Source organism: Mytilus californianus, unplaced genomic scaffold (assembly GCF_021869535.1).
Source record: "Mytilus californianus isolate M0D057914Y unplaced genomic scaffold, xbMytCali1.0.p SCAF_11, whole genome shotgun sequence".
NCBI lineage: Eukaryota > Metazoa > Mollusca > Bivalvia > Mytilida > Mytilidae > Mytilus > Mytilus californianus.
In genome coordinates this window covers 41,309,560-41,336,168 of record NW_026262593.1, presented here as the reverse complement: position 1 = coordinate 41,336,168, position 26,609 = coordinate 41,309,560, and the positions used below count along the sequence as shown (strand labels likewise).

Below are 26,609 nucleotides of genomic sequence, written 5' to 3'. Positions count from 1 at the left end.
ATTTGTTTTGATATTGCCTACTCACCAATGAGAAACCGATAACAAAAGTTATGTCCCCTGTGTTTATAAACATATGGGTTTTTTGGTATTCGGATATATCTTACCTAGTACCTAAGGTACACCTCTTGAGTTTACTTACCTCCTGTATAGTATCATCAATCAGTGGCAGTATTTCCACAGTACTGTACTGTAATATCACTTTTAACACCAGGGGGCTCTGTTTATTTTGATCAAAATGTCGAAGACGAAGCGATATGGCATTTACAAGATAATCAGCATTTTGCTTCAACAATTCATCTATTGACCTGAAAAGTTTTATTTTGGTTAGAAAAAGAGTTCAGAAAAAATTTCAATCAATGATGATGTCTTGAGGATTACATTTCATTAATATAACCACATATACCGTATGTACTTTCAACCCAAAACTGTCAAATAAACAAACAGAAGATATAATGCTTAATTAAAAAAAAAAAATTCCATTTTTTATCAAAAAGCCCCAGAATTGATCCCCTGTAGTTCCATAGTTACCGCTATCTTCAAGCAGAGCAGATAACATAATGTACTATCTTTAAATACTAAAACATGTCTTTTAATGGAAAACTGTATCTCTAACAATTAAAAAAATAATTTGTAGTCAAAATATACATTTTTTTAATTTTTGTGGCAGCAAATAATGACAGCACAAACCCAGAGGAGGCCAACCCATATATGTACAATCTACTGTTACAAAATTTATAAGGTTTGTGTTTCTTTTCAATCTAATGTATCATTTCTAACTTCAATATCGCCATTTATCAACAATTTGTACATTTTCCCTCTGATCCTACTTCTTAATAGTATTAAGATCATATGTACAGTTTGGGATGCTGGAAAATGTTAGGCAATGACTTTACGTAACAATGCAGCAATATCAATTTTATTCTGTCCATCCATGTCAATTAATAAATAAAATGCACCTAACATCATTCATGCAACTAAAAATCTATTGCAGTTTTTCGTACACATAAAAAAGAATTTTATAAACTTCTTTATGTAATTCATATCCCACCTAAAGAAATATATTGTTAAGATCAATTGTCAACAAAAAGAAGAATGGCATTTTATGTTTTGATATGGACTTTATCAGCTTGAATATTGTTGATGATGATGTCAGTATAAAAAACAAGAATGTGTCCATAGAACACGAATGCCCCACTTGCACTATCATTTTCTTATGTTCAGTGGACTATGAAATTGGGGTAAAAACTCTAATTTGGCATTAAAATTAGAAAGATCGTGTCATAGGGAACATGTGTACTAAGTTTCAAGTTGATTGGACTTCAACTTCATCAAAAACTACCTTGACCAAAAACTTTAACCTGAAGCAGGACAGACGGATGAACTGTCGAATGATCAAACAGACGCACAGACCGAAAAACATAATGCCCCTAGGTGGGGCATAAAAATTACCATTATTATATAAATACCAAATGCTTACCCATAGCTACAGGCAGAACAAATATCACATAAACTTAAGTAAGCTGTACTACTAATAAAAGCTGTGTCATCTCCTAACTTCTCCAGTAATGGATATAAAGTCTGGATTAAGAAAGGACAAAATCTCTTGCCAAGAACCTGCAAATAAATATCTATTTAATAATACACAGAAAATATTTGGAGAGGGGTTGAATTAACTGTGAAAATTATAACCAGAATTGTAAGTCAATTTTGATGTGAAATTGCAGAAACATCAAATATCTCAGCACCTTGTTGTATCTCTGACCTAGAAACAAACAGGGATATTTGTGAAGATCAGCTAGATACTGACATAGAACTACATCAAAAATTTAATCTTTTTCCTCGTAGTACATAAGCGTAACTTTTATACTAAAGGCAAATTAGAAAATATTGATATTTATTTGTTTGTTCAATAAAGAGATTGATAACAGGTAACTAACAAACATTAATATACCCAATTTTTGCTGATACTCTCCGATCAGTACTTTGTGTCTTTAGTCTTTTTGTTAGTTGGGTTTTTTTCTTGGTGCTTTTTATTGATCTGATGAGTCGAGCCCTTTTTAACTGATTTTAACAGTGGGTTCTTATGTTGTTCTGTTACATCACTGTCCCAGGTAAGGGGATGGTTTGTCAATATTTTTTAACCCCACCATATTGTTTATGTGCCTGACCCAAGTCAGTAGCCTGTAATTCAGTGGTTCTCGATTGTAGCTGTATATCATATTTATCTATACATATTATTTTGTACTTAAATCAGGCCATTCCTTTGTTTTTCACATTTGAATTGTTTAATATTTTGTCATGTCAGGGTCTTTAAAAGCTTGCAGTGCAGTATGGGATTTGCTCATTGTTGAATGCAGTAAAGTGACCAATAGTTACATAAATCTATGTCATTTGGTCTCTGGTGGATAGTTGTCTCATTTGCAAACATACCACATCTTATTATTTTTACAATAAGCAAATACTTAACACATAAAGATACCTTGGCAAAGTAACCAATTCCCTCCAGATACAAGCAAATCTGTATAATATTTCTGTTAAAACTGTTGACAGTATTGTCATGTGATACAAGATTTATGGCAAGCAGACGGGTCTCTGGTGTTGACATAGCACTATCATGTGATGCATTTGTAATTAAGTGAAAATTTATAGGTGAGAAATATTCCTCTATCAGCATCCTGAAAAAAACAAACAAGAATGTGTCCATAGTACATGGATGCCCATCTCGCACTATCATTTTCAATGTTCAGTGGACCTTGAAATTGGGGTCAAAACTCTAATTTGGCATTAAAATTAGAAAGATCATATCATCGGGAACATATGTACTAAGTTTCAAGTTGATTGGACTTCAACTCCATCAAAAACTACCTTGACCAAAAACTTTAACCTGAAGCGGGACAGATGGATGGAAGGATGAATGAAAGAACAGACACACAGTCGAAAAATATAATGCCCCTAGGTGGGGCATAAAAAATATTCTGTTCAAGTAAATTCATAACTTTTTGTATACATTCATTATCACGACGTTTAAATTATACTCAAAGATGTGAGATAAGTTATTGCTATTTCAGTAAATACTGCATCGCACAATTCTATTAATATGTAAAATATGAATTTTCATCTTTGCGATACCTATTCCTATGCAATTTTTGCAATAATAAAAACATAATATAGTAATAATTTCTTAACAGTAAACCAAAATAAAATAAATTTTCTTTATTATTCACTGTTTACTGGTTGCTTTGTTAAAAGGAATCAAATCCCTGATTGTGAAGTTGCAATTTTGCATTTTACCATTTTGCAAGTAAAATATCTTAATCTTGTAAAGTTTGTAGGTGATATTTACATCGGGAACCTTATCAGTGGTTATACTTTAGTTTTTTGTTCATGAGGGGATTGGGATAGGATGGCAAATCTCTAATAGCTTTTGTCGTATTTATTGACAAGTTTTGAAGACTTGGACAAATTTACAGCTGGTCATATTGTGTGAATTCTTATCTATTGTTGAAGACTATATGTTAACCTCTAGATGTCTTCTGACAATTTTTGTATTGTTGGCTTGATTTCTCTTATTGACATATACCCAAGATCGCCTTTCATATATTGTTTGATAAATTAGAACCTTAATAATATTTGTGAGTGTACTCAAGATTTGAAATGCTCCATCATCCATGCATTTTCCCATTTCATCAGAAGTATAACTTGCTACCTACTATGAATTGTACATACAGTTTCTTTAAGACCTAAGCATACTTACTTAATTATTTCTTCAAGTACAGTTATTTTGTGCTGAACTTCTCTGTCTTTTTTCTTTGTAATACCACGATGTACTGAAAATTAAATAAAACAAAAAATATATAACAAAATCAGCAATCTTATTTCAGGCTACCCATTTTTTGCTCACATGGCCTGTGTTTCTCTCAAAGATCTATAAATTATGCAATGTTTTCTTCAGAAATCTCATTCTTATAGTAGAAATGTCATTTACAATCAATGTAAAACTATTTTCCTTTGTATAAGTATATAGATTATAAGATTCCCTGCAAACTAATATAATAAAATTCCAATCCCAAGCCATAAGATGAAGCAAATATTTCTTATTTTTGTAGGGAATGATTTCATTGTGTTTCTAGTAAATGATATTTAACATTATGGATATTTTTATTTAAGAATTGAATCATTCTTTTGTAAATTTTTTGGGGTGTAAAAGCGTTGACCGAAGTACATTTTGTACAAATGTGCGCACGGTCAACACTTTTACAACCCTATAAAATTACTAAAATTACAAAAAGAAGCATTCAATACTTATAATTACATTTTTTGGCTAGGATTATGAAAACACGATTTCTAACAAGTTTTCTTTTATTTACCTGTGCACTTTATTGTGGAAGCTCGTGTCATCATGAATGTTACATTTCATTTTGAAATGAAGGTTAATTTCAGAATGACGCGAGATTGCTGTTAGCCAATCAAAATAACGTATTATAATGAAACATACATGTAATGTAATTATTGTAGATTATAGATTATCTATAATTATCAGTCCAGGAATCTACTTTAGCAAATAAGAATCAATCTTTAATATTTGTAGAAATTCGATTTGACAAGAGTTATCTCTCTTTATATTTGTAAATTTTCTTACTTGACCAAGACCTATGTATTATATTTAGAAGGTCCACTTAACCTTATCAAAAATAAAAGTGTTCCCCATTAGATATTAAATTACTTTCCTTTCAAATATTTTTAAGTTATGCAACTTTTAAGTTGGCAAATAATAAAAAGTTTGCATTTTAAATTTTGGTAACATTATTATATAGCATTTCACGCAATCAAAATTGATCTTGACATTTCTGTCTATTGTTTAAACATTGCAATAATGATGCACACAGAAATTTCAGAATTTACAGTAGCGTAAATTTCCTACAACATGCTTGATATTATCAGTGTGGTTTATAAAGTTATAACAAAATATTTTTTAACTACCAAATTTTTATTAATTTTTATGAAATTGTGATGTAAAAGGGTTACAGACAAAACTATTTGACAAGTCACATAATATAAGGGGTTTCTGTAAAATACCTGCAACTTTAAATAATGTAATACCTACTGTATATAAAAACGTTTTGACCAGCTTGCCAGATATTTCAGTGGAAAGGGGTATACCTTTGTTTAACAGTTGCAATAACTTGACCTTAACTTTGATACCTTTATGTCCTTAATAACTTCATGGTGCCTGAATATATAATTTTTCTGTAGGGTGAAGCCAGATGATGATGATGATGATGATGAATGGCTGTTAACATCTAGTGGCAATCAAATGCATATTCAGGATGAGAAAATGTTAATGTTATATGAATATCAACCTTGCTATGCACCAGATCAACAGGCCGAGTCTGATATTTAATGTGCTAGTTCACAAGATTGCAGTCCACAGAAAGACATATTACCTACCTAGACACATTATTCTGACTTCTAGCCAACAAGTCTATCCTCTTACACCTTTAATGCAGAGTCCTTTGCAGTGTAGCAGTAAATACCAATTTTAAAGTCTTTGGTTTGACCCGATCAGAGATCGAACCAACAACCTCATGAAATTGAGGCAAGCATGCCACCAAGAGACCACTGAGGCAGAGTAGGGTTGAACCAGGTGATACAAATATATGGAACTATGATAAATATAGAAAATACAAGGTAGAAATTAGAGGCTTATCAAGCATTTCTAATATCTACTTTGTCACTCTTTATTCATTCTATTCCAATTCTCCTTCACATCAAGAATACATTACCTCCATGACCTGCTGCTCCCATAACCATTTCATTTATGATCAGTGTAGCTTGCATCTTGTGAAGAATGGTGTCATGAAATATATCCAGAAAATGGTCTGTTAGTAAATTAATGTCACCTGAAAAGAAGAAATTCGGACCAGATAGCAAACATTCCACAGACAGCTGAAATACTGAAAACAAACTTAATTTCGCAAGTGATTTATTTACATGATTTTCAAAAAAAAACTAAAATGAAGTGAATGTAAATTGTTATAAATATGTCAAACTTAAATCTTCTTTCATATGACTACACAAACAATTTTCAAAAAATCATACAAATAAATCTATATCTGCTAGAAAGGTCTGAACATTAAAAAAAAATATCCACTGGTTTAACGTTGAAAAACATTTTGGGGACTGTTCAGTTTCTTGATATTAACTTGTTCATTAACAGTACAGTAAACAGTGACAATTTCAAAAATCATTACCATAGTAACCCAATAATCTGCAAACATTTCTGAATTCGTGGTATATCTTCTTATCATGGAAATGTCGGAAATATTTCTTCGGCTGTAAAATGTCAGGAATTTCTTTGGAATTGACAGCACTGGCACCTTAAAAAATAGCAAATGAAAATTACAATCATAAATAAAATAAAGGAGAATGTGTTTATGGTTTTTTCGAATAGATACAAAAAATATTATAGTCATTTCTTATAATTTAATTCTAAATTCCATTTTTAAGGGTTAAATCATGAAAAACCGTTGATGATGTCACGGTCACATGACAAAATTATGTCTATGAGCTGATAGACTAAAAACTTTCAGCCAATCAGAAGACGTGTTACATCCAAAATGAAATTATTGGTGATAGTATTGACAATCATAATAAATCTCTGATTTTTCTACGATTCCTATCACAGCAAAATTGCTTCATACTTTACACTCACGAATAAGACAACATCAGTGTCTACTTTTGAAACGTGAGGTTTATTTGTATGAAACTAACAAGCTGGAACAAAAAAACTAGAGGCTCTCAAGAGCCTGTGTCGCTCACCTGATTCTACTTTGGTTTTGGAAATCATGTAAAAATAGATTAAAATCATAACATACAGATACCCTAATAATGAGTGAGGCCAAATTTGGTTTAATATTGGTCCTGTAATTTAATAAAAAATCCTGGTGGCCATCTTGAACAGTAAATCGGCAACAAAGTAGCAACACTTAATCAGCACCTCATAAGAAACATTTATGCCATGTTTTGGTTTCATTCCATTCAGTGCACCTCTAGAAGAAGCATTTGTATGTATTTCCCATAGGGTCTTATGTTAAAGGAAGTCCCCCCATTGGCGGCCATCATGGATGAAGGATCAGCTTCAAAGTAACAAAACTTAGTCAGCACCTCATAAGGAACATTCATGCCATGTTTGGTTTCAATCCATTCAGTATGTGGTTCTCTAAAAGAAGACATTTGTATGTATTGTCCATAGGGTCCTTTGTTAAACATTGTCCACATCTGGCAGCCATCATGGACGAAGGATCAGCTTCAAAGTAACAACACTTGGTCAGCACCTCAAAAGGAACATGCATGCCATGTTTGGTTTCATTCCATTCAATGGTTCTCTAAAAGAAAACATTTGTACGTATTTCTCATAGGGTCCTATGTTAAACTAAGTCCCCTGCAGGCGGACATCTTGGATTATGGATCGGCTTCAAAGTAACAACACTCGGTCAGCACCTCATAAGAAACATTCATGCCATGTTTGGTTTCATTCCATTCAGTGGTTCTCTAAAAGAAGACATTTGTATGTATTTCCCATAGGGTCCAATGTTAAACTAAGTCCCCAGCTGGCGGCCATCTTGGATTATGGATCAGCTTCATAGTAACAACACTTGGTCAGCACCTCATAAGGAACATTCATGCCATGTTTGCTTTTATTCCATTCAGTGGTTCTCTAAAAGAAGACATTTGTATGTATTTCCCATAGGGTCCCATGTTAAACTAAGTCCCCCGCTGGCGGCAATCTTGGATTATGGATCGGCTTCAAAGTAACAACACTCGGTCAGCACCTCATAAGGAACATTCATACCATGTCTGGTTTCATTCCATTCAGTGGTTCTCTAAAAGAAGACATTTGTATGTATTTCCCATAGGGTCCTATGTTAAACTAAGTCCCCCGCTGGCGGCCATCTTGGATTATGGATCGGCTTCAAAGTAACAACACTCGGTCAGCACCTCATAAGAAACATTCATGCCATGTTTGGTTTCATTCCATTCAGTTGTTCTCTAAAAGAAAACATTTGTATGCATTTCCCATAGGGTCCTATGTTAAACTAAGTCCCCCGCTGGCGGCCATCTTGGATGATGGATCCGCTACAAAGTAACAACACTTGGTCAGCACCTCATAAGGAACATTCATGCCATGTTTGGTTTCATTCCATTCAGTGGTTCTCTAGAAGAAGTTCAAAATGTAATAAGTTAACGCCGACAACGGACGCCAAGTGATGAGAAAAGCTCACTTGGCCCTTCGGGCCAGGTGAGCTAAAAAGGTTAACCATACATACAATTGAGAGCCTTATTGTATCAAAACTGACTTTCTTTAATTAATACTATGTCAAGCATGTTTTATATACCTTTAGGATGTGTGACTTTCATGTTTTCAACTTTTAAAAAAAAATATGTTGCTCAGTAACCCTTTTGTGTATTTCTAGATATTTCCATATATTAAAAACTTATATTTAAAATACACTTCCAGTGAGATGTTTTGAAGTTCTTGTTATTGGTAATTTATTTTTCACACAGATTAACACTCTGGAGAGATCAACATTATTTCCCTACATTTATTGCGAACCCAATGAAAGTTTTCCACAGTGCCATCTCTATCTTGACCAGGTATTTAAACTTTTGCAAGTTCACCTGTCCTATTGAATGAATACAATAGCTATTTTTCTCTGTGTAGTTTATTCACTGGGACCTTTAAATTTCTTCTAAGAGAAATCTATCACTCATTGATTAATTTACCTGAGTAAAAAAATTTCTTATATATAGACAAAAATACTTTTTTTATACTCATTAACTGCGTGTGATGATGTATTTATTCAATATTAATAATATATTTTCATTCAGTTTAATATAAACATTGATTCAATCATAAAAAGTTGATTTCAAACAAAAGTTTTATCAATGTTCCTATTGAAATTTGATTTTTTTTTTGTCTAGTAATAGAATACATTTAATAAAATACTGTAAACCAACTTATTTTCACAGATAGTTATTCATGTTAACTTATCCCTTTTATTTCTATAAATCTATGTCTGAGAGGATTATTTATTTTGACATTTTTTCACAAACCTTTAAGCTTGATTAGAATAAATGTACATTGAAGTACAGTCTAAATGGATAATAAGAGTAAATATTAGCATTGTCACTTTCATAGTTTTTTTGGTCCAACACAAAAAAAATAATTTGAAAGTCACAAATTTCCATAGGAACATAGCAAAATTTAATGTCAAAACATTGGAACAAAATTATGAAAAGCTGTAGACAATTTAGTAAAAATTGGTAAATAATGCAAATAAAGTAAATCAGTTTATTATGGCTAATATTGCAAATAGCCAATGCAGACAACTTACCCTAATACATTCTAGAAGCCTACTAAATTATTAGATATTGAATAAATCAACATCACATATAGTTTTGTGTGTCCTTATTTAGTATTGGTACATGTATTTTTATCATTGAGAGTTAATTTTTTTGTTCAGGTAAATTAATCAATGAGTGATAGATTTCTCTTGAAGAAATTTAAAGGTCCCAGTGAATAAACTACACAGAGGAAAATAGCTATTGTATTCATTCAATAGGACAGGTGAACTTGCAAAAGTTTAAATACCTGGTCAAGATAGAGATGGCACTGTGGAAAACTTTCATTGGGTTCGCAATAATATGAAAAATCAAGAGACAACTTCTGATTTTGATATTTTATATGTTGTATCTCTTTAACAAGAACACAGACCTTTTTTTTATTTTTCCACAATTTTGATTTATAATATATTGAAATGGAAGTCATATACAAAATTTCTTTTGATTGTACCTAGTACAATTTGATTGTCTTAAAAGTCTTAATTTTAATTTTTCAGAAAAGAAATTTTCTTTGGAATGTGGAAAACCCAGTAAGCTTACTAACCATGACCAATCAAATGTGTTCTTTCTTCTATGATCTTAACATCAGAACAGTCCAATTCTAACACCTGGATCAGAGACAATGACAATCTCTTTAAATGAGAGGAGGATCTGAGGAGACTGTTCACATTGGGACCTGAAATAAAAAATACATATTCAATTTTCTACCAAAGATTAATCTTTAAAGAATATATATATATTAGACAAAATATCTCCGATATAAGAACATTCAACTAAAAATATTAACAACTCAAATTGGAATGAGCACCTGTGATTGAATGTTCTTTCTTTGTACAAAAACATTTGTTTACTGATCTGAATGGTTTGTATGCATACATTTAGTTCAAGAATGTTTTGTTTGTTTCATATTTCAGGATAAGGGCTGTTCCAGAAAATACTAATACTATTTCCTCCCACTTATATTTCATCTGTAGGTGGTTGTTCCTGGAAGAAATAAAATAAATCTGGGTAGGTGGTGCCATTTCTAGTACTATATAGTATTTTCTGGAACAGCCCTCATTGACAGTAGATATTTAATATAACAGATTTTATAGACCTTACTAAAAACTTAATACTGCTATAATGTCAATACATACCTAATAATGCAATGTATCCAGACAATAAAGATGCAGTTCCTAACTTCTGACTTTCATCTAAAATGTATATGACAAGGGAAATCACTCATGATACCTTAAATTGTTTTTAAGATTAATGATGATTATCTCCCTTGTTGCCTTGTTTTTGTACATATATAATAAGTATTGAATTTTAGAGTTAAAATCAAAATTAGCTTTCAAATATCTACTTGATATGTGACTTAAATCTGCCTCCATTTGTATTCTGTCACAAATGCAGAGTATTGACGTATTGAATTCAAACACAAGGACCGTTAAACAGGAGTGCACACACTGAAATGTCTTGCCTACTTTACTGACCATTTATTTTATGTTTAAAGTCTTAAAAATAAAGATTTTACTATAAATATCACATAAATTTTTTTTAAAGATCCATGGCAATGAGGTTTAGGTCAGATAAATCCTGTTAGACAGACATGTACACCTTACAATCAGTCTCAGATGAATCTCAATGTGCATGGTTAAAAAAATAAACTGTGACCACAGAGATATGTCTTGCATTTTTGTTATTTTTATAGTAAAATTCAAACGTTGAAATTAAAAAAGCAATACTTAAACATGTAAGTTAAGCAAAATATTCAGTCAATGAACCATGACTGAAGGTACAGGGCCAAACAATTTCCATGGAAATGAGATGTGCCTATGGTAATACAAATGACTACCAAATATCATTGACCTACCACTAGTGGTTCCCCATACACTAACCAATAATATATGTAAACTAAGCAAAATTTTCAAAGTCAAAAGACCATGACTGAGGGGATGGGCCATATAATCTCCATTGAAAAGTGATGTGCCAAAGCTAATACAGCTGCATACCAAATATCATTGACCTACCACTAGTGGTTCCCCATAAACTGACCTTATCACAAACTAATACATTGTTGAAGCAGCTGAAGCTGAAGACAGAAACAGCATACCTAAGTCTTAATTTTTGACTCTGTCAAGGCGAGAAAAAAATGGAGTTCTAAATCATGATCCCAGTCAAAATTTCATGCCCCCAAAAGATAATCCCTTTCTGAATATATAGTATTTTAATTTCAATTGCAATGTTAAAAGGTTTTCTTTGAAGAGACTTGACTAACCTGATGACCTTATTAATCTTGGTAGCGACACTGTAAGCTGATGAAGATTTTCTTCCAACATCTCCACCAGGGGGCGACATTCATGCCCAAGATGAGAGCTACTAAATGATTCCAGAACTTTTCGGCTATAGAGAGCTACATGGGAATATTCGTCGCCAATAAGTCCGACTAATACTTCTAGAATAGTAGGGATACAGTCCTTCAAGGATCTGAAATGACATAGCAAAACAGAAGATTAATAACTATAGAATTCACATTTTTTGTATCAGTACAAATGTAACATGGACAAAGGTAATAACCTATATCAATGTTAAAGGTTAAATGTCTAATTCTTATTGATATAAAAATAAGATGATGCTATAAGATTACCAATGAAACAACTATCCACCTCAGTCAAAATGTGTGGATCTTAGCAATTATAGATCCCCATACAGCCTTCAACAATGAGCAAAACCCATACCATATAGTCAGCTACAAAAGGCCCATCATGACAAAATTACTCCATATTTCTTAATAACAAGTATGTAAATTAAGAACATTCGAGTAGTAGCCCAACTGGTAAAATGTTGTATGATTATAAATTTTACAAATTACAGAATAATGAATAAGAAAAAAAAAAAAAATAAAGCAAATAGGTCACTTCTGCCTTTGAGGTCAATAAACTTCAATCTTACTTTGAACAGTGCTCTAGTAGTCTGGCTGCCCATTCCACCATTGCCTGTCTAACCTTCCAACTTGAATGACTTTTGACCTTTGCTATCTGCTTGACAAGTACAGTGAACTTTGACCCAGTAAGCTCAACCCATTCTTTGTTCCTTTTCACTATTAGATTTTGCAATTTACCATCAAGTTTGGCTGAAAAGAGGTATTGCAAAATTATAATAAATTTTTTTAATCATTTCAAAATAATATCTTGACGTTTTCATTTGATATACTGTTTATATTAAAATTAACATTTTTGTTGTGAATTTTTTATTATCCTCAATTTCTAAAGGTGTGTCATAGACAGGATGTACTATGGTATTCTTTTGTCCCTCTGAACATAATACAAAAACAACAGAATGCTTTGATCAAATTTCTTCAAACTTGTATGGAATATATTAAACGGAAGAATTCTTTAGGTTTGTCATTCCAGATTTACTGTACTTTAACTCTCAGATTTAAGAAAAATTTTCACATATCATGCACTGGCTGAGGCATGCTTGGATTGATGTTCCAAACTGAACAATTCCATTTGGGATGGGTAACGGACACTAACTTTAGTAGGCTTAGATCAATTTACTTTAAACTTAGTATTATTGTTTGGATGCCCTTCCAGAATTATGGAAACTGCTTTTAATAATCAACCAAAACTGTGAGGTGGATTTTTTGCACTAGCTCTTATTTGTGTTCCTCAACAAATACAACTTCTTAAGTACCCCATTTGCAGCATAAAAACATTGAATAAGTCTTAATTCTGTAATCTTACAGTTTGGATTTATACGATTCCTTATTTGAGCCTCTTCAATCAATTTGTCATCCATCACCATGGTTACAATGCTCGCCCAGGTCTTCAGTGCTGTCTACAATAAATTGTAAAATAGATATAGAACTGAGAGAGTATGTTGATCTGTAAAAAGAAGTTTCAGTGTTATTATATACACAATAATAATTATGTCAGCTATATGCAACTACAAAATACAATCAAAGTGCTTACACGCACTGAAGAGTAAAGATTGTTTTCATTTGACAATGCAAACTTTATATTAAACAAGAAATGATTGTAACAGGATGCTGTTACGAAGTCTCCCAAACGAAGCTCCCATAATTCGTAATTCCCAGGGTCGCCTGACATTGGGCAACGTCTAGTGAAAATTGGTTTGGTCCAGTAAAGTTATATGCATTAGTGATGCCTGGGGAATAACCTTGTATATCATTCAAATCATCTTGGCATGACAAACCAGAATATATATGGTTTAGGGGTGGGGATCTCGACCATTTACAAGATACTAGAACATTGGGGGTGGGGAGGAACCCCTGGGGACTGGCCCTATACGTCATTCAAATGTTCATTACATGACGAACAGGAATATATATGGTTTAGGGGTGGGGATCTCAACCATTTACAAGATATTAGAACATTGGGGGTGGGGGGAACCCCTGGGGACTGACTGTATACGTCATTCAAATGTTCGAGACATGACAAATAGGAATATATATGGTTTAGGGGTGGGGATCTCAACCATTTACAAGATATTAGAACTTTCTCAAATGGCAGGGGGTCGGGATGACCCCTGGGGACTAACCCTGTATATCATTCAAACCATCTTTGCATGACAAACCAGAATATATATGGTTTAGGGGTGGGGATCTTGACCACTTAGAAGATATTAGAACTTTCTTAAATGGCAGGGGGTGGGGGTGACCCCTGGGGACTAACCCTGTATTTCATTTAATGGGCTTTATCATTTAGAACATTTTCAATTAAAAAGATTGTGTCTATCACAAACGGTTTTCAATTTATAATCATTTGAAAATTTTTAAAAATTAAATCCCATAGGGTTCTATAGTAAAACCCTCTTTTCTTTTTGCCCCTCAAAGTACCCCTTTATAAACCCCATTGCAAAAACAAAACCCTGATTGCACCACTAGACATGTTAGTCTAACATATTGTGAAACCCTAAGTTAATCTGACAAGCGGTTTTGGAGAACGGGTGCGGACAAGTTCAAATTTTAAAGCGGCGGAAGAAGAAGAAGAAGAAGAAGAAGAAGAAGAAGAAGAAGAAGAAGAAGAAGAAGAAGAAGAAGAAGAAGAAGAAGAAGAAGAAGAAGAAGAAGAAGAAGAATAATAATAATAAGAACTGAGCAAAAACAATAAGTCTTCCCAAACTTCGTTTGGGAGACTTAATTAGCCAAATCATATTTGAGTTATCTTCCTTTCTTCAAAATTGTACATTTACAGTTTAAACTTTTTTGTATAACAGTTTCATACACCAAAAAGGATGCTAATTGAGCATCTTCTCATAAAACAGAAAATTCTACTGGTTGTTTGATGGAGCAAGACTTAGCTTTCATGACAATTCTCAATAAATGATGCAATAAACATATTTTAAAAGGGGGCTCTATTGAATAGAGATTTGAAAGTGGGAAGATGATGATTATTATAGCAAAACATACATTAAAAATACACTTTTAGTTAGTAGTAGAATTTTTGACTAATTATCACTTTCTTTGCAAAGGTATTGGTAGCTACATGTAGACTGATTAAAATAAAGGCATTACTATGATGACAGTCTGTCCTTGTTTAGAATCTCCTGTGATCACCTGACACAAGGTAATAGACACACCAGGCAGGAATGATGCAAAGGTATCCCCTAACATCGTCTTTACTTTGGAACAATCTGTAAAATAAAATATATTCAATCAAGCCCAGATCCATAGGGATAGAGATAAAATTCTTCAAATAAAAAAAAATAATTCTATAACATTGGTTAAATAAATGACAAAATATTTTGGAAGGTTTATGTGGAGCATAATTTTTGGACTACATCAATTCCCCATTCAAACAAAATCTTGGATCTGCTTCCTGGTATTTATAGACATATAATTACCCATTAGGTATTTAGGAGGGGGGACTTGTTTCAAAACTCTCCTACCCCTATATCATTAACACCACTTTACCAACAATTAATTCTGGAATAACCCTATTCATATATTCCACTATTTTCACCTCTTTTTTTCCTTTCCTACATTTGTACATTCATCTATTGACATTAGAAATAAATGTGTATACAATAGTTTTTTATTGACCATAATCAAATAAATACTCACTACTGTTCCTTCTAATAAAAAATAACAAACATTTTCTTGTTATTTAGGTTAGCTAAAATGAATCATAATAGAATTACCAGATCAATCTACTTAGTACTATGTATAACCAGACAAAATAGTTTAGGAAATCACCTGTGTAATAAGCATTTACATGAATACTTCAGCTCTTGTTGTTACAACAAAGGTAATATTATCCGTCTATTCTTTTCAGTGAGAGGGCAAGATTGGATTTGTGAAGGGGCTTGGTGGGGCATTATAGAGATACCTATATCCTTAATGCATAGTTTTTTACATTGCCTTGGTGAGCCCTCTTTTTTCAAAATCCTGAATCTGCAACTGCTAAGTAATAGAGCAGGTAGGCATCAAAAGAAATATACAGAATACTGAATTAATTCCTGGTTACTATGGATTCATTATCATTCGTTGGATACCAATTTTCGTGGGTTTCATTGGTACAGGTGAACCAAGAATTTAAATGTTCAACGAATGTCAAATTTTATATAGGCTCGTATGCAGACTTTGGCAAAACTTATGAAATAAAAAATCCACAAAAGTAAATGAATCCACAGTATATGATATTATTGTTTTTGACAACATACATTTTCCATCAACCTGGCTGATTTCTATCAAACATTCCATAGCTTTGATTTTCAGTGCCCTTGATTTCTCCTTTTCAGCCAAATTCAGAAGAATTGAAACAGCATGTCCAAGAAATGGTAAACTCCATGGTGCATACAAACTCTGTATCATGCTGGAAGAGATAAATACATATAAAAATACATTTCTACCCCTATATCACTACCAAACTTTTTTTTTTAACTATTTAGTGTATGTAGTATATTTTGTTATAGGTATATGTGGGTTGAAAAAAATTTGATGATGACAATAGCTATAAGAAGATGTGGTATGAGTGCCAATGAGACAACTCTCCATCCAAGTCACAATTTGTAAAAGTAAACCATTATAGGTCAAAGTACGGCCTTCAACATGGAGCCTTGGCTGACACCGAACAGCAAGCTATAAAGGGCCCAAAAATGACGTGTAAAACCATTCAAATTTATATAAAAGGTACTATTTTTTTCAAACTACTGTAGATTCATTATTATTCGTTGGATACCAATTTTCTTGGATTTCTTGGGTACAGGTGAACCACGAATTCAAATGTTTAAAGAATTACAAATTTTCTAAAGGAATGTATGCAGACTTTGCCAAAACAACGAAATCAAATATCCATGAAAATGCAAGTTTTCCTCAATCCACTAAAAAATTGATACCCATGTAATTAATGCATCCACAGTACCTCAAAAGGTTATATTATTAATGACTACATTTTGTACTTGATACATAAGATCTGGGTATGCTAATACTAAAATGTACACAACCTTGTCTCATTTACCATAATTCATATGCATTTTAACATGAATGAGGACAATGATGAAATATTACATTAAGGGGTTCATTAACATTGTGGACACTTTTTATTGCCTTTTCACAAACAGTACGTTTTCTCTGGAATTAGTTTAATAATTTCTCCTGCTATAATAAAATTTTGAAAATTTTTATTTTTAGGGAACAAATTTCATCATTCTATCATCACCCCTTGTAAAACCTGGAAAAAAATTATATCAAATGAGGTTATTACCTTCTACCTCACAAATTTGTCCAGAATTTTGTATGAAATATTTGCCACATGATGTAAATCAAACAGCAACAAAGTACCCCTAATAACAATGAACATATTGACATAAGCATACTAACCTGTATTCAGATTTTCTAACAAGAACCATCAATGTCTGTACAATAACAGTCTTCAACTCTTCTGATAAGGGTTTCACTAAAAATAATCAAAATAATTATCAAATTAAAGAAATGGAGGCATAAAAAACGTCAGCTAATTCTCTTGCAGTTTTACTTGAATTAGATTTGACAAGATCTGTTCCTTTACACATATCAACTTGAATCACTTTTATGTAAAATTTATGCAAAGGTTATATAGTTTTAATATGAACCCTTTTTATCATTATTTTACTCAAGAGGTATCGACTTCCAAAATTTTCTTCATCCAATCATGCCTTCTAGTTGCTCACATTTGGACCTAAAATGTAACTTGCACTAGTTGATCATGCTCAAACTGTAAGTCAAGGTCATGCTTTAAACATAACTTGCAAAACTTTACAAAAAATAAATATGGAGGTAGATGTGACCCAATTTTAACACAGACCTTTGTTCCTATCCAAGATTGGCTCCTTGACAAATTAATACATGTAATATAGATCTGGATCTTTAGTTCTTTACCAAAAACTTAACCGTGAAAAGGTAAGTTTGAATGATTTTAGACAAAATATTTATATCCCCCTTAACACCATCTGGCAAAGGGATAACACTTGAATGAAAAGAATAGGACAATGTCTCTCACATCTTTTGAGTTTGACAAGTCCTTCTACTGTTACTTACCTTTACCAACTTCTGCAGGTGAACTTATGGTAAGACAACATGTGTTGAATATATCTTGAAACATCTCCCATTGGCTGACTCTGGTCTGTGACAGGACTTTCTCAATACTGGTAAACACATCAACATACAACTCATCTGGACTAATAAAAAAAGGGAAGGAATACACTAAATATAAATCTGATGCTCTTTGGTCAATTTGACATATCAGTTTTTTTCTTCTAAAAAATATAATTTTTGATCCAATTTTATTTTACAAAAATATCATTATTATTAAATAAAGAGGTGTAGTACGATTGCCAATAGGATAACTATTCAACAGAGTGCAAATGAAGAGGATTTAAGCATATATAGGGTACCATATGGCTTTCAACGATGAGCAAAACCTACATCGTATATATATAGTCAGCTATTAAAGGCCCCAACATGACAAAATGCAAAACAATTCAAACGAAACACCAACGGCCTGATTTATGACAAAACAATAAATGAAAAACAAACATGACAGACACCAACCAACGACAACCACTGAATTACAGGCTTCTGACTTAGGACAGGCTTATATAGAACAAGAAATGATTGTAACAGGATGCTGTTACGAAGTCTCCCAAACGAAGCTCCCATAATTCGTAATTCCCAGGGTCGCCTGACATTGGGCCACATCCAGTGAAAATTGGTTTGGTCCAGTAAAGTTATATGCATTAGTGATGCCTGGGGACTAACCTTGTATATCATTCAAATCATCTTGGCATGACAAACCAGAATATATATGGTTTAGGGGTGGGGATCTCGACCATTTACAAGATACTAGAACATTGGGGGTGGGGAGGAACCCCTGGGGACTGGCCCTATACGTCATTCAAATGTTCATTACATGAGGAACAGGAATATATATGGTTTAGGGGTGGGGATCTCAACCATTTACAAGATATAAGAACATTGGGGGTGGGGGGAACCCCTGGGGACTGACCGTATACGTCATTCAAATGTTCGAGACATGACAAATAGGAATATATATGGTTTAGGGGTGGGGATCTCGACCATTTACAAGATATTAGAACTTTCTCAAATGGCAGGGGGTCGGGATGACCCCTGGGGACTAACCCTGTATTTCATTTGATGTGCTTTATCATGACAAACCAGAATATATATGGTTTAGGGGTGGGGATCTCAACCATTTACAAGATATTAGAACTTTCTCAAATGGCAGGGGGGCGGGATGACCCCTGGGGACTAACCCTGTATATCATTCAAACCATCTTAGCATGACAAACCAGAATATATATGGTTTATGGGTGGGGATCTTGACCACTTAGAAGATATTAGAACTTTCTTTAATGGCAGGGGGTGGGGGTGACCCCTGGGGACTAACCCTGTATTTCATTTGATGTGCTTTATCATGACAAACCAGAATATATATGGTTTAGGGGTGGGGATCTCAACCATTTACAAGATATTAGAACTTTCTCAAATGGCAGGGGGTCAGGTTGACCCCTGGGGACTGACCCTGTATATCATTCAAACCATCTCAGCATGACAAACCAGAATATATATGGTTTAGGGGTGGGGATCTTGACCACTTACAAGGTATTAGAACTTTCTTAAATGGCAGGGGGTGGGGTGACCCCTGGGGACTAACCCTGTATTTCATTTGATGTGCTTTATCATGACAAACCAGAATATATATGGTTTAGGGGTGGGGATCTCGACCATTTACAAGATATTTGAACTTTCTCAAATGACAGGGGGTCGGGATCAGGGATGGGCACGATTACTGACAAATGTAATCGATTAATAATCGATTACATGAAGGTATTTTGTGCAATCGATTAATAATCGATTACTCAGATTTTTGTATGTAATCGATTGCAATCGATTACTTTATCAAAAGTAATTACATTACTTTTCGATTACTGTCAATTACATGCTTCAAAATTTAAAAAAAAATAAAGTAAGTTAAACACTATCATGTTGATCAACGTTTGTATAGTAGGTGTTTAGAACTTTACCAAAAAAACAGCATTTAAATCATTGTTTCCAAATTATAAGTTGACAGTTGTTATCTAGATGGAATCTCTTACTGAGGATCAGAATTATTAAAAAAATCTTGAAATTTGACTTTCAACATGAATTAGAGATGACATTGCATTCCATCAATCACTTATATATATGTTTAAAGTTTTTTTCAATAATTTTGCTTTCGTACTGACTTAACTTAGCTTTTTTGTTTTTATTCATTAAAAGCAGGTATATTTTAGCATAGTTATTTACAATGTTGGAAGTTTTCTCAGAAGAAAATATAAAAAAGTAGAATTATTAATTAGTTCAGCTAATTTTAAGGATCAAAATTTATAATTATAATGACAAACATGATTTAATCCTTTTGTTTGAAAACCACCTTAATTATAGGTTATAAAACTGCCAATGGAGTACAATTTATAACCTGGGGCAAAATAATGTAAATCTCCATCTTAATTAGACAAACAGTAATTGAAATAAAAACAAAGTATGTGTCTTATATAGTGATTAGAAGACTTTGATCATCTGATTAGTAAAGACAAGTTTGTTAAGATTTTTTTATTCTATAATAAAATTATAAACAGTATATATTTATAGTGTCAACGAGGGATACATGTATCTTTTTCTGAAAAGAATTTCAATGCATAGGCATTGGTTCATTGTTAAAAGGATTTTGTGTGCTTATTTTTCATATACATGTATATCTTAACATTATAAGAAATCAACTGTTTTATCTATTCTAAGCTTAAATCTTATTGAAAATTATGCTTTTAGGAAATTTAATACAAATAAGCTTACTACTTTAAGGAAGTACAGAACTTAACTTAAGACACATTTCTTATTTTAAATCTATTTTCTTATTTTAATATAAAAGGTGTTGACTTATTGACAAGCACATCAATCCATTTGTTTCAAAAGCTAGATATAAAGTAAATTATGGTAGGGGATCTGGTTGATCATAATGCAGCTTGAGACAATAGATAGAAATATAAAGGCAGTTGATAAACTCTTAAGTCATATCAGTACTTCAAAGTGATGAATACATACATGTTTTCATTTAAAATACTAGGTTATATTTCATCAAACTATTTTACTAAAGTAATCGAAATGTAATCGAAAGTAATCGATGATTACATCATGATTTTTGCTGTAATTGATTAAATTACGATTACATTTAATCGAAAATGTCTTCGATTACAGATTACTGTCGATTACTGGAAAAAATGTAATCAATTACAATCGATTACGATTACAGATTACGATTACCCCATCCCTGGTCGGGATGACCCCTGGGGACTAACCCTGTATATCATTCAAACCATCTTAGCATGACAAACCAGAATATATATGGTTTAGGGGTGGGGATCTTGACCACTTAGAAGATATTAGAACTTTCTTAAATGGCAGGGGGTGGGGGTGACCCCTGGGGACTAACCCTGTATTACATTTGATGTGCTTTATCATGACAAACCAGAATATATATGGTTTAGGGGTGGGGATCTCGACCATTAACAAGATATTAGAACTTTCTCAAATGGCAGGGGGTCGGGATGACCCCTGGGGACTAACCCTGTATATCATTCAAACCATCTTAGCATGACAAACCAGAATATATATGGTTTAGGGGTGGGGATCTTGACCACTTACAAGGTATTAGAACTTTCTTAAATGGCAGGGGGTGGGGGTGACCCCTGGGGACTAACCCTGTATTTCATTTAATGGGCTTTATCATTTAGAACATTTTCAATTAAAAAGATTGTGTCTATCACAAACGGTTTTCAATTTATAATCATTTGAAAATTTTAAAAAATAAAATCCCATAGGGTTCTATAGTAAAACCCTCTTTTCTTTTTGCCCCTCAAAGTACCCCTTTATAAACCCCATTGCACAAACAAAACCCTGATTGCACCACTAGACATGTTAAAAGCGGCGGAAGAAGAAGAAGAAGAAGAAGAAGAAGAAGAAGAAGAAGAAGAAGAAGAAGAAGAAGAAGAATAATAATAATAATAATAAGAACTGAGCAAAAACAATAAGTCTTCCCAAACTTCGTTTGGGAGACTTAATTAGAGTGCTCAATCCCCTCCCCTAACCTGGGACATTGGTGTAACTGCACAACATAAAAACAAACAGAAACCATCATTTGGAAATGGATTAACTCTGACATCAGATTGGCAAGAAGCACAAAAAACTACAGACAAATGACACAAAATTCTTTTCTGGATTTACCTTCATCATAAATGCTCAAAGCTGAATATTCAAAAGCCCAGGTTGAAGGATGTATAAGAACCGAAACAGTTGAAAAGCTATATAACGAAAAAGGACCTAAAATACTAGCCAAATCCATTTTGCCTGAGTGAGTTGTAGCCTTAGTTTCTTAAGAGTATGAAATGGACAATTTAAGAAAGGTTTGTTAAAAATCATAAAGATTCAAAATCATTTTTTTTATATTTAGAACCATGCATATGCCATGTATGCTGTTCAGTTTTATATGAATGCTAATTTTAGAAGACAGACAGTGGATGTAATACTTACTACTTTTTGTCCTGTTTTAATATCAGTCTGAATGGAAACAATAGGTATTCCTGTAAATCTTGTATAACTGTTCTGTCCACATTTGTCAGTGCTGTATTCACAGCTTGTACATTCACCCTAGTATGCTCTTTCGTCAGCTGAACACATAGTGGCCGAATTTTGTCAAACACTTTCTTCCTTTCAGCATTTGGACATGCCCTGGAACATATAAGAGGTGTACACTGTACATAAAAAAAAAAACAACTGACAGACACTGGAATAACGTTTAATAGTTTGTCATCGTATAAAAATCTCAGGTAATTTTAGTTTTAATCTGTATCAGGAAGTTCATATGCCCTCCCAAGTCAGCTCAGGGTCAAATATGCTTACTAGAAAAACTATTGGTTGAAGTCAGAAAATGGTTAGTTACATGTACTGTAATTACTGTTTTATTATCAGTGATATTGTTTGCCTCAAATTGCCTCCTAAATTTGGCTTTCTCCCCTAGAGATAATTCCCAATTACTAAAAAAAAATGGCATAAAATTCCTCCCAATAAGTGTCTTCCCTAGAAAATTTTTCATGCATGGTGGTTCCATGGTGAATTTGCAAAGCAGCGTGTGACGCTTTTTTTCAGAATTAGTTACATCACATAATTTATATGTTTAAAGCCATATACCAATCTAATTGTTTTATTATAGGTACAGCAATTCATTTAAGTCATGGAATTTTAAAGTATTTATCACAGATGAGAGTAATTAATGAAAGACCATATAAACAATAATAACAATAATCCAGTCTGCAATACTTATTTACAAATTAATGTCATATACACATTATTTTGTTGATATCTTCCTCTGTTTCAACTTTCCAAAGGTCACCACATATTTTTCAAAATCAAAAGCTTCTTCCTTTGGTCCTTCAATTGATATATGCATTAAGCAATTGAGCACTTTTTGGCATAGTCTGTTTCTCAAAGGTGATTTTAATCTGTCTGACTACAATTTGATGAAGGAGTAGACTTCTCTAACCAACTTGTCAAAAAAGTTGGGCCAGTAAGGCGACATTTCTTTGATGGTTGCTTGGACATGGTTGTTAAACTGATGATTGTTCTTCGAATTTTGCTGATAGAATGGTTTCAGAATCAACAGCAAGTTGTTAAATAAAACTTTGAAGGTCATCATTGCTTCACAGAGATTTTACAGGAAACAATAAAAAAAAAGTTTATTTGCGTTAATTACAGAAGTCGTCAATGAAGAATACCTGACATACGGACACACGGATGACATATTTGGCAATTACCTGTTTGGAAGCTAAGCTGACATTTTATTTCATGACAATTAACTATTTTTTTTTTAAATAAATCGCTGTCCGATTTATTTATAACGCTTCATAATTGTAAAAATCCTATCTTGCCGAAGTGAAAGAAATTTAGCCCCACTTGTGAAAAAAACGGCAAATGAATCCGCTACACGTGAAGATTGTGACCCATTGAAATAAAAATAGAACAACACAAGTTTATTAAAAACAATATTTCCGTAAATAACTACGTATATTTTGTAAGTTTTTCTATCAAATCTTTTAAATATTTCATAAGACACGTCTTTTTCTCGGCCCGGTGGCGGTGATGTGTATTCTTTGATAAATTCAATCAACCGCGACTAATCGACTAATCTAAAAATAACCGATTGTTGTGACCAATCAAAAAATAATTCATCGATGTAAATATAGCTGATGAAGTAACTGCGAAACTTTATTAAAAAAAATGTTTTGTCCATTCTCGGTGAAATTATTTTAGTTTTATTTTATAATACCAGAGACTAAACCAAATTTTAAATTTCTACTTTTTAAAGATCACAGTAAAATAACGATGTCAAACACCCGGCCATTTTTAAGGTGAAATTTATACAGGAAAAGGTTAAACTTTTTATTTAGCACAGAAAGATATGCATTGGAGATAAATCTGATTATTTATTTATCAGCTGACTGGTAACTTCTATTATGTAACCCAAGTCTCGATGTATAACCGTCTAATCAAGAAGGTTGTAAAATCCCGGCACGCGCGATGTGATGCATTCAATTATTAGTCGGATGAGTTTAAAACACCTGTGGAGTGTTGTCGCTTGTTACTTCACTTTCAAAATATCGATAATAAATATTTTACACAGTTATAATTTTCACACATAGCGGGATGCATTGCGGCAATGATGAAAGCATGGCGGTCGAAATTTATGCGTAGCGGTACCGCAATGCTTGAATAGCCTAGGGAAAACACTGAATAAGTTGTACATTTTTCCCAAACGGTGATGGCATCAGTAGTAATGTACGTAAATTTCGTATTCATGTTGAAATGATATTATTTTGAGATCCGGGTTTCTGATTAGAATCATCGCAGTGTTTGTAACACACGTGGTTTTCAATGTATTAAGTACCGTCATTTTTTCCATTTCTTTCCCCTCCCCAAAAAGTTCCTTTCCGGTTGAAAATGTCTCACAATTCAAGTTTTAGTACAATTATTTCATATTCAAAACTTCCCAATTTCCAAAAAAAGGATGCATTTTTCCCAAAAAAAAAAGGGTAGACGTAGTTTTGAAAAAAGACAACAATATCACTGATTATGGCAAAAATTGCCATGCATGAGATAGGTGTTGCAAAAATAAAAACTTGTATTTTTTATTCTGATAACATAAAATGTAATTGTATGCAGGATTTCCTGAAATTGCAATACGTAAACTTGCATTTGCTGAAGAATCTCAAATAAATGCACACAATAATTTCTGAATTTACAGTACACTTATACATATGTACACGTATATATATTAAAAGAAACCATGCCTGAAACATAATTACTCCCTTGTCCTTTGGTCTATAAATAAGCAATACTTGTCACATGTGAATACAGGGAATTGCCAGCTTTTATGAGATGATTGGCACCTCTGACACTGGCAGTCACTGCAATTATCATGATTATGTACATATCTTAATCAGAAATGTATTATATTAGCTGTTAAAATATTACTGTGCACCAATTGAAGTGACAAAAATTCATCGATTTCATTAATGTAGTAAAACAAATTGTGTGTCCTCAAGGACTGGCGGTTATGCAACACCCAAATCCCAGATCTGATATATAGAGCCAAAAGATGCGAGACCTCATGATGCCTTTACTTTCTGTTGAGGCGTCAGAAATTTTCTTCCCAGATGTCAAAATTTTATAGGAAATGCAGCAGTCAAATAGCGATAAGGTCTATTTAATTTGAATGGGAAAACAGATACCCATTTATGAATATAAAGCATATCAGTATTATGATTAACAAGTAAAGAAAACTGTTAATGTCCATTGATTTTGAGAAACTGAAATTATGACAAAAGATAAGATCTGTCAGAAATATTTCATAAAAATCATGTTGTGTTTGGTCTCGCACAATCTCGTTCACTATGACTTATTGCGTCTTTTTAGCTTGACAACACATTTGCTTTTGATGTTTTAACATGACAGAAATAAAATTCAAGCTCCTTTATATACATTTATGCTGTTAATTTGATGATATCTAGCTTCCCGCTTTCGACCCTGGGGGCCGACATCTTGGATTCAGTTGTAATAAGAGAATCGATCAGGAGACAGTCTATTTCCGGAATCGAAGCACTATCATCTTCTTGTTCTCCTTGAGATACGGGCATACATACATTTTTTACGATTTTTTGCAGCACATTGTATGAGGTTTCTATAAAGTTAATAATACTATAATTACATTTGTTTTCCTTTTAAGGTGGATCATCGGTATATATTTCCTCAGATAGAATTTTCTTATACTTTGCCAAAATGAAGCTTTTACTTTGCTTTTTTCAAAAATATAATAAAAAATATGGGTCACCGTGCTATTTTTCAAGCTACAAGTCGTGCAAAATTGCCAAAATTTGGATAGATTGTTAATGAAAAAAAACAATTTTTAGAATAAAAAGAAATCTATGTCTATGAGATAGAATTTTGAAATAAAATATAAGATAGGTTTTATAATATGCTTTAAGAAAATAAAAAGAAAAAAATGGTGTCACCGAACTTGTTTTTTTGCTACAAGTAAAAAATAAAAATTTCACTATCTTTCCAGTATAAAATTGTTACTATAGGAGTTATCTCCCCTTAAATGGATAAATTG

At 32.8% G+C, this 26,609-nt stretch overlaps 1 protein-coding gene across 1 annotated transcript in view; it reads right to left on the bottom strand.

The window, feature by feature from the left end:
• LOC127720070 (TELO2-interacting protein 1 homolog) overlaps positions 1-26,060 on the bottom strand; it is a 42,180-nt gene extending 16,120 nt beyond the window's left edge. Inside the window, exons 1-17 of the mRNA XM_052226464.1 lie at positions 25,979-26,060; positions 22,475-22,672; positions 17,927-18,066; positions 17,231-17,306; positions 16,072-16,223; positions 14,924-15,042; positions 13,131-13,224; positions 12,337-12,517; positions 11,663-11,871; positions 10,539-10,595; positions 9,947-10,078; positions 6,252-6,377; positions 5,784-5,900; positions 3,755-3,827; positions 2,480-2,675; positions 1,478-1,614; positions 140-305 (exon numbers count right to left, since the gene is read on the bottom strand). Coding sequence (XP_052082424.1) covers positions 140-305; positions 1,478-1,614; positions 2,480-2,675; positions 3,755-3,827; positions 5,784-5,900; positions 6,252-6,377; positions 9,947-10,078; positions 10,539-10,595; positions 11,663-11,871; positions 12,337-12,517; positions 13,131-13,224; positions 14,924-15,042; positions 16,072-16,223; positions 17,231-17,306; positions 17,927-18,066; positions 22,475-22,672; positions 25,979-25,980 — 2,175 coding nt within the window. The 5' untranslated portion in view covers positions 25,981-26,060. The remainder of the gene's footprint in view (positions 1-139; positions 306-1,477; positions 1,615-2,479; positions 2,676-3,754; positions 3,828-5,783; positions 5,901-6,251; positions 6,378-9,946; positions 10,079-10,538; positions 10,596-11,662; positions 11,872-12,336; positions 12,518-13,130; positions 13,225-14,923; positions 15,043-16,071; positions 16,224-17,230; positions 17,307-17,926; positions 18,067-22,474; positions 22,673-25,978) is intronic.
• Between the last annotated feature and the right edge of the window lie 549 nt (positions 26,061-26,609).